This window comes from Lutzomyia longipalpis, chromosome 4, assembly GCF_024334085.1.
Source record: "Lutzomyia longipalpis isolate SR_M1_2022 chromosome 4, ASM2433408v1".
Classification (NCBI taxonomy): Eukaryota; Metazoa; Arthropoda; class Insecta; order Diptera; family Psychodidae; genus Lutzomyia; species Lutzomyia longipalpis.
The window spans coordinates 21,008,484-21,023,139 of record NC_074710.1 but is presented as its reverse complement, the minus strand read 5'-3'; the positions used below and the strand labels follow the sequence as shown (position 1 = coordinate 21,023,139).

At 33.9% G+C, this 14,656-nt stretch overlaps 1 protein-coding gene across 10 annotated transcripts in view; it reads right to left on the bottom strand.

The window, feature by feature from the left end:
• LOC129794827 (atypical protein kinase C) overlaps positions 1 to 14,656 on the bottom strand; it is a 105,064-nt gene that overhangs the window by 69,452 nt on the left and 20,956 nt on the right. The window contains exon 1 of one of the 10 annotated variants that reach the window (XM_055835700.1): positions 466 to 865. The exons of 6 other annotated variants lie outside the window; for them this stretch is intronic. In XM_055835700.1, the coding sequence (XP_055691675.1) occupies positions 466 to 783 (318 nt within the window). In that variant the 5' untranslated portion in view covers positions 784 to 865. Of the gene's footprint in view, positions 1 to 465; positions 866 to 14,656 lie in introns of those variants that run through there. 3 more of the 10 variants (XM_055835699.1, XM_055835698.1, XM_055835697.1) reach the window with 3 other exon arrangements.

Below are 14,656 nucleotides of genomic sequence, written 5' to 3'. Positions count from 1 at the left end.
ATAATTCGAATCTTCTTGACAAATCATCCGAATTTCGACGAGTAATCCTAATCTCGACGAATAATAATATCTTGACGAGTAATAAAAATCTTAACGAATTGTTCGAATATTCTTGAAAAGTAGTCCGAATATTTTTAAGGAATAATTTTAATCTTCTTAACGAATAATCCGAATTTCGACGAGTAATCCTAATCTCGACGAATAATAAAAAACTTGACGAATTTTTAATGAATAATTCGAATCTTCTTAATAAAAAATCTTAATTTCGACGAATAATCCTAATCTCGACGAAAAATAAAATCTCGACGAATAATAAAATCTCGACGAATAATAAAATCTTGACGAATAATCAAAACTTTGACGAATATTTCAAATCTTATTAACAAATAATCCGAATCTTGACGAATAATTCCAAGATTTTCATTCAGATAAACACCCCTTGGATATAAAAAGAACGCAGCAGACCTGAGGACTATCGAGTGGATCACCGGACTGTCGTCGCGTGTACTCCTCAAGGGGTATCTGATGTATTTGACCCGTACACGGTGTCTCACTCTCTGACTCACTACATACCGCCACCACGTGCTGCGTGCTCTGAGTCGGACTCTGGCAGGCACTGTGGCATGGACTACCACAGGGACTGCGACCGCACGGGCTGTAACACTGAGGTGGCGGCGGCTCCGATTGAGGCATCGTATTGACCGGTACGGCGGCACATTGCGTATTCCGTCGCGGTGAACGTCCACGATCAACGGCAGTTGCACTCCAGTAACCCCAAGCCATTGCTTTTTTTACTCTTTTTCTTCTTTTTCTTGTACGTAAAATTAATTCTCTACACACGAAATCTTTCCAGGAGAGACGTTACGACCTGCAGTTACAACGCAAAAATATATATCACACTGTTTTCACTTTTCCTTAGCTCAATATGAAGTTTTTTTTACACGATTTGTGGAAAATTCTTGTGGATTTTTTCAATATTTCATTCGAGTTTCTTTTAAGAAAGTTTCAAATGTTCAGAAATGATTCAAATTTCCATTAAATAATTTTGAGGTTAAACGGTAAGTAGGACCTTCATCAGGTACCCAAAGAAAATGAAAAAGAACAGAAATTGCCCAGAAAACCCGGAGAATTGTAAAAATTTATAATCAGAAGTAAACAAATCAATCAAATTGATAAAACAATGTTTCAATGTTTTTATGTATCACGTTGGACGTGAAATGATTAAACATAAATTTTAGCTTCCTCTTTAACTCTTTAACGTTCTCATGAAACATACAAGTATTGAAACATTCGATTTTATTTCACTTTTTTTTTCAGTGTTTTCTGTCTGGTTTTTTTTTAGCATCTTGCATGAATCTTTTAACCCTATGAGGATCATTGGGTCATATGTTGATTAAAACATGAAACATTATATTTTCTAGAATTTTAATGAATTTAATTATTTTTGCAAGTTGGAAATGCATTGAATTTAGGTAAATTAGACCAAAGAAAACGTTCTGAGTGAGAAATCTTCTTTGAAACCTTCTGGAAAATAAATATTGTAATGAAAAGATCAAATGTTTCAATGTTTCTATGTTTCACGTAAACGTCAACGAGGTAATCTTTTTGTTTCCTCGTGAAACATTGAAACATTGGGTCTTTTCATCCCAATACTTATTCTATAAATGCTCTCAGAGAAACAACTAAATTATTAAAAATTCAGCTAAATGTAATGTTTCACGTTTGAGGCGTCTGCCCCAATAGACGCGAAAGGGATAATTTACTCACTTACAATAACTTTCTTTACAATTTTAACCAACTATTTTAATAGACTCTCCGGTCGAATTTAAATTTCATTAAGCACCACTATCATGCACATTTCCCATCTCTTCTCTCATTGCTTTTTAGTGTTTAATTTTTGTGTGAAACATTTAACAGTCATTGAGTTCTTGTTTGTTTTTTTTGCAACTTTCAAACATTCATTTGAAATTCTTTCTCCCAAAAGCTCCCCAGTCAAATTCTCTTCACTCCCAACTTTAGCATTTTCAATTCACATCTTCAAAAAACCCCCCAAAGTATCACGCTCTGATTCCTCCGTGAATGCAAATGATTTTCTATTTTGCTTCAAAAAGTTGCTGTGCGTTTTTTTTTTACTTTCTTTTTTTGCCATGAGTAGAGCAAAAGTTCACACAGAATCCAGCTTTTCACCTCCCCCTGTATGCTCTCACCTTCTTAATGGAAACCCACACACACACACACCCTTGACTTTTTGCAACAAACTCTTGGAGGTTGGGGGAGAGGAGAAAAAAAGCATTGGGGATGGTAAAATCATGTTACAAGGCATGTAACATGTAAAAACTCTTGAATTTTCATTTTGTGGTTATGCAAGAAAAGTTTCGTGCCTCCTCTTGGTTTTTTTGTCCACGTAGAGACTGTTACTGATGCCATTTTAGAGAGCTTTTTCGGTATATATATAGTACAGAGTGTAGTGTTAGTGGCTGACGACGGGATGGGGTGTTGAGCTTTTTCATTCAAACCAACGACGACATATAACGATGCTTTCATAGCATAATTAAGCATTTTGTCCCACTTTCTCGTCTTTTGGGAGCCGAAAAACCGCACTCGGAACGACCGTAAAAAGGTGATGTTGGGAACAAACCCCTCGCTCCTCTCTCCCCGTAAAAAGACATGACAATGAACCCCTCTTTTGTTATGCTCAAGGGGATGGGTCAGTGCGCCACACACACACAGCGCTAGCCCCTCGAGGGAACAGAGCATATAGTAGAGCCCATTTTGGAGCATTGATCAATTCATTTCCTACCCACTAAGCACTAATTTAATTGAATTGACATTGCGTTTACGGGCAGGCACAAAATGATCCCATGTGCGAAATTGCCATACAACTGACACGTAAATTTTGTCGCATTATGCTTCATTTACCTCTCCACTCACTGTACAATCGTCGAAATGCTTTTAAATAATATACAAATGGTGCTTTTCCCCCATTTTCAATTTTATATTATTCTCACACTAACTATCTCTTTGTTATAAAACTATTTTTTTAACCCCCAATGTGTAGCACTTTAGGGGTTAAAATACATTTGAGGGTGATTTTTTTTCAAAAATAAAATTAACTCATTATTTTGCAATCAAATGTGATCGAATGTCATATTTTCCTGATCAAAATGGGAGATTTTTCTGACCAAAACGTAATATTTTTTTCTGATCGAAAGCAGAGTTTTCTGACCAAAAGCATAATTTTCTGATCAAAAGATTTGATCTAATCAAAGGTGCTTATCTAATGAATCTTTTTATCTTTTGTGGCGAATTATTCGATTCTTAACGAATAATCTGAATCTTAACGAACTTTGAACTTCGGCAAATAATCCGAATATTTTCATTAAAATTAACATCCGTTGTTTAAAATTTTTACATTTATCTTTATATAAAATAAAATTTGAATTAAATTAAAACAATTTTCAAATGTTTCAATTACGTTTCAATACATAGAAAATGTTCTAGATCATACACGGTGTGAAGAACACCTAATTACCTAATTAAAATAAACTTAATAAAAACTAATAATAGAAAACCTAGAATCAGTCTAGATTAAAAGGATACCAATATTGAAGACAAGAGGGAGAAAGAGATAGAAAAGCTGAACAAAAACTATCTACAAAACGAATAAATTATACCTTTCTTGGATATCTATCTGATGTCAGAAAATTCAAATACTTAAGGCTGATAAAAATTCTATCTCCTAGAATATTTTTTCGTCTAAAATTTCATAAACAAACTGTCCCTGGGTGAAAAGAAATTATAACTCCTACAGAAATCTGACTTCTGAAAAGTTCATGAGTATGAAAAAATTCTATTGTCTAGAATTTTTTTCTGGTCCAACTAAAACTTTGCAAAAAAAAAGAAAAAAACTGTCCAAGAGTAAAAGAAATCATATCTGTGTCAGATATCTCAAGTCAGAAAATTCCTGAAGGCAACTAGAAAAATTTATTTAGAATTTATTTCTGGTCCAGATAAATCTTGCAATAACTCACAGATCAAACAATACTTATGCTCTACGAATGCTTTTTGCGTAAAACTACCCAGGGGCCTGTAGTTGCCTAAGAAATCTGGAATCGAAAACTCCAAAATCTAAGTATCTGTCTCCTAGAATTATTTTCTGAATCAGCTAAATCTCCTAAATCTTGAAAAAGGTCCTAAATCGTTCTATCAATGTCATAGACCTATTAAATTCTTTTTTCTTTTACCTATTTTTTTAAATTACACTTAATTTCCATTTTCAAAAAGTAAGCAAATATTTATTTTGAAAAAAATCTACTGACTAGACAAAAGGTCCAATATTAGAACAACTAACCCTATAGAGATGCAATCCATGTTGTTTGCTTAAAAAAACTTCCAAAACTTTTTTTTTAGCTAAATTCTCCGCAAATTTCATTGACCTTTGACTTCTAACCGTCTGTGTTATTTCCTTTTCTTCACAAAAAAAAAATAAAATAAAAATACATTGTCATTTTTTTGCTGTTGATTCCCATAAGCATCAAACATAAATCACAGTTCGGAGGGAGTTTGAAGGAAATCGATTGATTGTCGCATGCAAATCGAATGTTTATGTGTTTCACGAGGAAGGAAATGTGTAATTCAAAAATGTGCCATATGTGATACTTTTTTCGGGGATGGTTTGGTGAGCATAAAAATTATGTGTGGGGACCATAAAGATATGATTTTTTTTGACTTTTCATTTTCGTTAGGCACCAATTTTCCAACCCATCCATTTGCCTTCGAACAAAATTTTTCCGGGATGTTGGGAAATTTTCATTGACATGCTCTGGTAGGTTTTTTCCTTCTCTCTCTATCTCTCTCTCTGTTGTGACAATTTTCCCGAGGATGGGAATGATTTTTGACATGCTTCCTCATTTTCTATCCATATATATGATAGGCCTACACTCTCGGGGTAAACTTGCCAGAAAATTGGCCTAAGGTTTGAAGAGCATGAAGAAAAAAATATTCCTTCATTTTTTTTTTCTTCCTTTTCTTCAGCTTTTTTTCTCTGGTTCCTCTAGACACTGTATCATACAATATTTGATGATTGTGTAAATATGAGGGGAGAGAAATTTAATATCTAATTTCATATCTTGTCACTCCTTCCATACACTTTTCCCTCAAATTTTCTTTCTATTTATTTTTATTGACATTTTCCCTTCATCCCAAACGAGCGGAAAGATCCTTTTTTCACTCTCTCTCTCTCTTTCTTTGGGTAATTTTTCATGCTATATACATAAAAAGAAACTTTTTGGCTTTCATAACAGACATTTTCATCTGTATGAGGTGAAAAATATCCTTTTTTGCATTTTATTTGATTGATTGGTGAGATTTTTATTGCATTCTCGGGAATTGGGGGGTGAAAATTCTTCGAAGAAATTCATTTAAATAATTCAAAGTTATTTGAGAAAGTTAACCCTTTCGCGTCAACGTACGTTTATTCAAAGTATAAAACATCTATGAAACTCACATAGAAACGTAAAATACAGGCGAATGTAGTAAAATGACGTAAGCGTAAAGATCATAACAATTGTTTTATTAACGTTTGTCATGAATAAATAGAAAAGGATAACATAGAAAAACCATTTTAGATGTAACCTATAAGCTATGTAAGCTAAGACAACCTACGGTGTATCTGTTTGATTGAAATACAATCGCTCTAATGCAAAAGAACATACTTTTAATTTTGAGGTTATGTCTACTACTAAATAAAATAAATTTAGAGAACAACAAAAACTATTTAAAAAGAAACTATTAAGGAATCGATCGAAGTTAATGAAGGTTGAACAGTTTTCGACAATTTTTTTTTAAGCAAATTACCGTTTTTTCTAATATTTGACATTTCTGACATTTAACGTTAAGTAACAATCGCTGACATTTATTCAAAAATTTGATGTTTTTTTTTCAATCTTGTAACATTTCTCTTCTAACGTTTGTCCATTTATTTGACAATATTTGATATTTCTAATATTTTACTTTTTTTCTATTTTTTTCTAACATTTGACATTTCCAGCGTTATACGTTCCTGACTCTTGACATTCTTGTCAAATGTTATTTTACTACAAGCGTTGCCACTTATTTAAAAGTTCAACGTTTTTATTCAAACTTCTGACGCTTTCTTTCTAAAGATCCAACGATTCTTTTGAAGTGTTTGGCATTTCTAACATTTTACATGTCTTTCACAACAATTTACCTTACATTTTCAAAGTTTGAGAATTCTTCTAACGTTTATTATTATTTCCTTCAATACCTATCTGCCTGACTTTTTAGAGTGTTTAGATCGTTTAGTTGTACCCAAACACTGTTAAACCTTAAATTATTGTAGCAGAAAGAACATAACCTTATTAATTTTGAGGTTATATTCTTTACGTAACACCAATTACAGCAAAGAATTCAAAATTAATTTGGTTATAATTCACCAAAACATAAAAACATGAAAGAAAATATTCCTACGCTTACGATTACTTGTCTTTTGAGGTTATACTTACTCCTACTTCAAACTTACGCATTATTTTACGTTTTTCACGTGAATCTCTCAATCTCTATAACGTAAACCTTAAGACTAGACGTAAAAATGAATTATTTTAACGGCTTTTTTTTTCACTCTTAAAATCTTTTTAAGCATAAAAATTAATTTTTTTTCTACAAATTACCCATTTCCTGTAAAATGGTTTAAATGAACAACAGCAGACACCCTTTTAAATTAAGCAAAGAGAAATTCTTTGACCTCGAAATAAGTTTTCGGGATGATTCATCTCCCTCAAACTTATCCCCAAAACTTTTGTACAAAGATCCCAAATGTTTCAAAGGTGAAATTCTACATCTTTCTCTCTCCTAGAAAGGGTTTTCCACCCCCGTGAGTAACCTCGTTGCCGTCGTCAACTCATCCAACATCAATCGGCAACTTTTCTCGCCTCTCACAAGAGAAAATAAACCACCCCCTCCTGACGCAATTAAGCTCACCAGTCGGTGGAAACACGCCCTGAAAAATGTTAAATCGTCACCCGCAAAAAAAAAATTAACCGGAAAAAATGCCCCAAAGTGAGCACAACCCCAATTAGTGAGTTATGAGGTGCACAATATTGGGGAATATTTGTTGTTGTCGTTGCTTGGTTTGAAGTGTATCTCTTTCGCAATGGGACGGTATGCTAAAACTATAAACTTTTAATGGGGTTAATGTAATAAATTCCAAAAGTATTCCACGAGTGAGTGAGGAGGGGAAGCAGCATTTATGTGTGGTTGGGTTCTCTTAAGGGTTTTTGGACACCTCCATGTGTTTTGCAGAAAAAAATTGTGGAATGAGGGGGGCGATTTATAAAGTTTTGTGGTATTATATACAACATGACAATTCCATGCTATTACAGAGCCCCACAAAAAAACTCGACCCCGTGCGCGACACGAAAAGTACACCTACCCCACCCTGAAAAGCTGCAGAATTTTGCCAAACACGCGCACAAATACATTGGCACTCCGGGCGGGGAGGGGTGAGGGTTGAAAAAACAGCCCTATTTATTGAAAAATCCTTTTGCAGAAGGAAAATTTGCACCAGAGAGCCGCCTCGGGGTTAACACCCCATTCAACCCCCTCTGAAAAATCTCTTAAAATTTCCTCACAAATTCCCTTTTTTCTTCCCTCAAATGTAGACAGAATTTTCCTTTGAATTTCCACACAAGAATTTTCCACCACATCATTGCAAAAAGCTTCTATACACACAATTTTCTTCGTTGCTTTTTTTGTTGTATTCTTCACACCAACACCAATACACACACACACACCGACCCGACAGAAGCTTTTCCAGGCAAAAATCGACAGCTCAGCCGCACCGAAAACTCGCCCCAAAAGTTTTCCTCGCGCGGAGCTTTTTTTTTCCTTCGTCAATTCGTCGCTCACACACCCGCTAAAAACAGCCGGATTAACAGCCCCCACGTAGCCCGGATGATGGTAATTCGGATTCTTTTTTCAAAGGAGGCTCCACGAAAGCCAAAAAAGGGGGGAGGTTGTTTTATTCTTTTTTTTTGTTGGTTGGAGACACACAGAGAAGATTTTTTTTTTGAGGCGACACACAACAAAATAAGAGGCGCGACACTGCAGACTTCTCAATGCGAACTACAATCCAATAATTCGGTAGTGAGTGGTAGTAGGGCCAAGTTTGGTGGATTTACAGGGGATCGGCATGTCTCGGGTTTCACACGAATTTTGCTTTATGGAATGATGTGCGCACCCCCCGTGCACATGCGCCCCACATAACCCAGGTCGACGTCATTCAGATCACCCGCCACCACCCCCACACACCCCACTGGAGAAGCGCCCTAAGCAGCGCCGGGTGAAGGAGTACCCGAAACGTGAGACAGGTGGATCACGCGAGGTATTCGTGACCCGAAAGTCGACGCAAACTTGGGTGGAAATGTTCTTTTGCTCCCCTAAGTTTGCTGCAAAGAAATAAAGAGGGATGACCTCCAGGGGAGCTCCTCTTTGCTCCTTAAGGGAGGTCTTCAAATAGAAAGGAATTTTTAAATTTTCAGAAGTTATGGGAAAAATTTTTCAAAAGTTCTAACTACATTTTCAGGACCTGATGAAAGAGCCATAAAAGTCTTCGTTATTTTTGTCAATAACATCAAAGTCTATGAATTATTATTTAGAAAAACATTGAAGAAAAATCAGTGAAAATTAAGGATTTCTCTTTTTCTTTAATAGCTTTTTTTTTGAATATTTCTAATGATAAAATTCGAATAAAATTCCTTTGAGGTTATCTTCTTCGTTTTTCATATATCCTGCATAAACTCCCTTTTTGTTGATTTCACGTTTTCTTTCGTATTTTTAATAATCAAAGGAGTAGCCAGATGTAGTATATTGGAGGAAACATTAAAAAGGAACCCAAAAGTCGAGATGTACAACGATTAAAAATCCTTATTTAACCCTTTAAGGTTTTTTGGGTCATACGCTGACCCAAACGTGAAACATTTTATTTTTTCAATTATTTATGAATGTAATTGTTTTTCCATGTTACAAATGCATCAAATTCACGCATAAGGGGTCAACGAAGACGTTGTGAGTGAGAAGTCTTCTAAAAAAATTCATAGAATAAAAATCGCGATAAAAGAGCGCATATTTTAATGTTTTTATGTTTCACGTTGGACGTTAAAGGGTTAACGTTAACATTTCTTGCGTCCATATTAGCAGTTTTCGACATTTAATTTTGTTCAATTTTAATGCTTGACGTTTCTTTCCTGACGTTTTTTGTGTGTTTCTTTTATTATTTCGAAGTTTCCTCTTTATGTTTCATTTATTTGAAACGTTTGAAGATATTTTTCATTATTGTTTGACACATATTTTCTAAGATCTAACGTTTTTTTTCCTAACGTTTGATGTTCTTTTCTAGTTTAAAGTTTTTATTGTCATTTATTTTCTACGTAAGACGTTCCTTATTCTAGTTTGAAGTTTTGTTTTCAATTTGGCATTTCTTCCCTGGCGTTTGATGATTATTTTAATACTTATTCATTATTTTCTAATGTTTGACGTTTATTTCAGTATTTGACGTTTATCTTAAAATTAAAAGATTCCTTTTTTACGTTTAACATTCATTTTACATTCATTCTAATATTTCATTTAATTAGAACATTTGAGGATATCTTTATTAACTTGTAACTGATATTTTCTGATATCTGACGTTTCTTTCTTTAGATTTGATGTTCATTTTGCTGGTTTGAAGTTTTCTTTAATTTTCTTGTCATTTATTTTCTAACGTTTGACGTTTATTTAAACATTAGACGTTCCTTTCTTTAATGTTTAGCATTGCTTTCAATTTTTCTACGTTTTTTTTTTTACAAAGTTTGACATTCTTTGACCGTTTGACGTTTTTATATTAAAAAATTCCTAATTTATTTTTTTTTTATTAATGAATAATTTTTTGACCTATAAAGGAAAACCTAAACTTATCTTTTAGCGTTTTTAGACACCCAAACACCCTTTCAGACACTGTTAATAATGCTTTCTTTAAAAAGTTTAATAATCCAACCAATATAATAAATTGTTTCATATTCTAGAGACTTTCTATCCTTTATAATTCACACTATCTAACGTACCTAACTACCTCCATTTATGTATATTGAATTTCACTCACAGTTTAAATTTCGATAAACTCCCACAATTAATTCCAGCAGCATCACATGTTCTCTCCTCTCTATATAATTGAAGGTATTTTCCACTACAATAGATCACAACAAAATTTCAAGGGAATAGAGTCGCTGAAACGGCTGAAAATTTAATAAAGTGCCGTGAAGCAAAATTAAATTCAGCTCCGAGGATCCCTGGGCAACGCAGGAATTTTATTTATTTATTTTGTAAATAGGGGAAGTGGGGCAAAGAGAGAATACTATATATGTACCTCTACACATTATATTGTTTCACATCAAGTCTCTTCCAACCTAATCACACACGTGCTGCTCCATGTGAAATTGTTGTGTTTTTTGTTTGAGATTCTCTCGGAATTTTCTCATAAATTTGATGCATTTCCCATTCAATTCACTCAACTTCATTCACTTTTCACCATTATTCAATGTTGTTTAAAATCTTGGAGAAAATTATGAAATGGAGCTCTATGTGTAGCAGTCAGAGCAAAATTACATTGAGATTTATTTATTTCACTCAACAACGCCCCCTCACCTCGCGTTTTCCAGTAGATTTGTATTCAATTGCAACGAATTTATCGTACTAACATTATTTTCATGGTTGTTTCATTTAAAATAAAAATTTAAAAATTGCATTAGTAAATTCGGAAAAAGGGGAGGATGGTCCTAATCTGACCATCTGTGGAAGATTTATCGAAAAGGAAATTTTAAAATTATTGACTAAATTTTTCAAAAAAAAACTTGAGTTCATTGTTCTATTGAATTACTACGAAGAAAATTTTTGGTTGATATAAATAAATAAATTATGATTTTACTTGTTATTTATTTATTTTTTTATTTTTCTGATGGATTTTAAACTAAATTTAGTATTTAACTCCCAGACGATGCCCCTTTAACGTTTAATTACTTAGCATCCACACTGAAACTTTTCTGTGTTAAGCACACCCAAACCCCCCATTTTTTCATAATTTGGGACTTTATGAAATTTTTCCCCAGCCCAGCCCCCCTTAACTGCTGGCCAGTCTACCAGAGAGGTTCTCTTTGATTTCTTTATTGTAATTTAATTTTGTCCCCATCCCTGGCTGCCAGTTTATGGGGCAAAATAGGGATGACGGGGTGGTTGGTCGATGGGGCGTGAGGGGGGTGGCAGCATAGGCAATTGTGGTGAAATTTGTGGAAAATTTCTGGTTCATCACTTTCCGCTCCGGGGCAAGTGGAGCAGTGCCTAGTGGTATATTAATGAGCGGCACGCAACCATCAAATTACTGACCAGTGCGCCAGATGATAGTGATGGCGAAATAATTTGTGGACAGTTGTGCGGAGGAGGGGAGAGCAAAAGGTCCATTTTTGTCGTCCATAACCCGCCCTCGGGGGCTACAAAGAAAATGAATTGATAGTTGAATTTTCCATCGAAAGGACACACCCCACACATGAAAATCTCAGCAAATACAGCAAAAAAATCCACCCTGAAGCTACAGAATCTCTCAATTTGATTTTGGACGATAGTTGAGACCTAATCCCTCAATGTCAGGGTGAAGGTGGAAGCAGTAAATCGGATTTTCTTAAGTGACAAATATTTATTTAATTAAATTCAATTGAATTATGTTGTGTGTGTGGCTTTAGCCTGTGGTGCATCCCAAAGAAAATTTAGACTGCAAATAAATGGTGAGAAACGTATTTGGCGGAGGGAAGGGGAATTCAAAAAGGACTTTCATTATACGCTCAAACTATTTACTAGCATCACCTATAGCCAAACAATTCCTTTTGCGCTTCCAGAGTTTGCTGAACACATTTAATTAAGTCCCCCCATATATACATATAGAGGAAAAGCTCAAACATACACGAGTATAGAGTAGAGAATGTCTGGCTTCAAAACCCCAAATTGACGCCAGTGTGCACAAATATTGAATTCAATGTGGTTTTTGTTAAATAAATTGAAGAAATTTCTCAACTGTTTTATATATATTTAGTTTTGTATTATATATACATTTATAGGGGAAAAATTAAAATTGTTTGCAAAGTTATTAAAATAAGTTTTCCAAGAAAATAATATTATTTAAAGTTGTGAAAATAAAATGAAGTTTAAAGAAAAGATCATTATCAATAACTTTTTTTTTTTCAATAAAAAAAATTATGAAATAATCGGAAAACTCGTAATCTTGAAGAAGAATAACCCTTCATAAACGTGAAACATAAAAAAAAAACATTGAAACATGCGCTCTTTTATCACAATATTTATTTTATGAAAGCTCTTATAGTGGACATTTTACAGGCAAAACGTCTTCTTCGACTTCTGCGTGAATTTCATGTATTTCGTACTATAGAAAAAACAATTGAATTCATGAAAAATTAGGAAATTAAATGTTTCACGTTTGAGTCTACGTATAACCAAAAAAATTCGAAAGAGTTAAAAAAACAATCTAGAATTGTCTAACAAATTTACTAATTTCTATTAGGATTAGGTGAGAAAAACTTGTAAATATTTGCCCAAAAAATACAAAAAATGACGTTACATTTGTGCTTTTTGTCTCTTTGAAAACCATAAAACATACACGCTGATGTTTCGTCAGTGTTTCAAGGCCTCAAAAATAAACAAGATGAGTTTTCGTGTCGAATATTTAGAATATTTACAAGAATATTTAGAACTTTGCAAACACTATCGGATAATTCTATAAAAAGAACTTTTACTTATTTTTTTTACAAACTGCAAGATTTTCAAGATTTTGAAAACAACCAGTCAGACAAACAGATAGATTTTCCTTAATTTCCTATAATCTTTTCTAGCTCTAAATCTTAATGTTTATGATTAGTTTCTCGAAATTCAGAACTAACTTCAACTTAATTAGTTTCTCAAGTCAGGCTTTTGTTTTTTTTAGAATGGTTCTAAGTTTTCTTTAAAATAAAATTTTAATGGTTTAGAGGTTAAGTCAGATTGAATCGGAATTGAAAGCATCATTTTGTGATTTTTTTTACATTCTTAATGCCCTAAAACGACCAAAGTATACGTCTGGTCGTTTTCGTGCTTAGAAATTCGTAAAAATTATCCAAAAACTCATTCAACCCTGACTCAACCTAACCTAGTTTTAAAGCCTTTAAAGTCTGATCTTAAGAACTTTGGCCTAACTTAAAAACTTAAAGTCCGGTTTAGAAAAAGTTAGCCTGCCTTTAAAAAAACTGAAGCCTGGCTTATTGACCTGATTCTTTTACCAGAGCAAACAGATTCTTGAATCAAAACACATGACCTTAAAAATGATCTCCTTGAACGCATCCTTAACCTCTTTAATTTTTCTTCAAATTAAATAGTTCGAAAACTTAGATCCGAGTTTTATTATTAAGTCAAAGCTTCTGGGCTTAACCAAAAGGCTTGATCTCCTTAATAAGCAAACTAACAGCTATTTTAAAATTTTATGCATTTTATGGTTTTACGGCTTTCTTCTCAGGAGTTCTAAGTCTTCTCCTTGCCTAAAGAATTACATTATCTCTCCTGAATAATTCTCACATTTTCTCTCCCATTCAACCGCCCCCCTGCTGCTCTCTCTCTCTTTTTTTAACCGACAATATTCTTCCCCCTTTTTTGGTACAATCTATCAACACTGACCCACATATTTTACGCCATAAAATCTCCCACTCTGGAGAATATTTTATTGTAGCCAAAATCCCCGGTGCAATACGCCTGTTTGCTGGGCCACAAATAAAATTGTCGGTGTTCTGTCCTAGATTTGTGGTGTGGCCATGGTTAAATAAATGCTACAGTGTGCATATAACTTGCGGATGGGGTTTAAATTGTAACAACACGTGAAATTTTTAATATTCTGCCGTATTATTTTGCATTTATTTATTACACGGAACACCCACCTTGGGGCACCACCATTGGGGGGCGCCAGCAACCACTTTCTAACACCGCAAATATCCATTCCCCAGTTGAATTCATGTGGTGACCACCACACACTACATGTACGTTAACCTACCCCCAATGGTGAGGGTTTTATTTTAACCGCCCAACAAAACCCCCAAAAACAAAATTTCAACATTATATTTTTTTATAAATAATATTTTTTCAATATATAATTCAATTTAAATGATTTTTTTCTTTGGCCGCAGCTGGCACATAATCCAGCTTGAAAAAATAAAATCTATTTGCCCACGTGAATGTATAAAAAGCTTTACACGAGAGATCTTCCTTTGGTTGTGTTTAAATATTCAATTAGGATGGGACTAATTGAAATAAATGTGAATGTTTATGCGTGATAATTAGTCAAGTTGTTGTGCGGAAAATTTACTGCGATTTTTCACAGAGTAAGAGAGTGCTGGTTGGAAACCCTCTGGTGTGGAAAACGATAAGAAATTTTGCACGAGAGAAACGCTAATTTAATGACAACTTCATGAACGAAAGAAGGGTAGGGGGAGGGGTAGATGATGGTGGGTACGCGCCTTTTACAGTTAATTGAGAAAAATGGTGGGAAATATTTTTATTTACAATCCTTAAAGTGTGA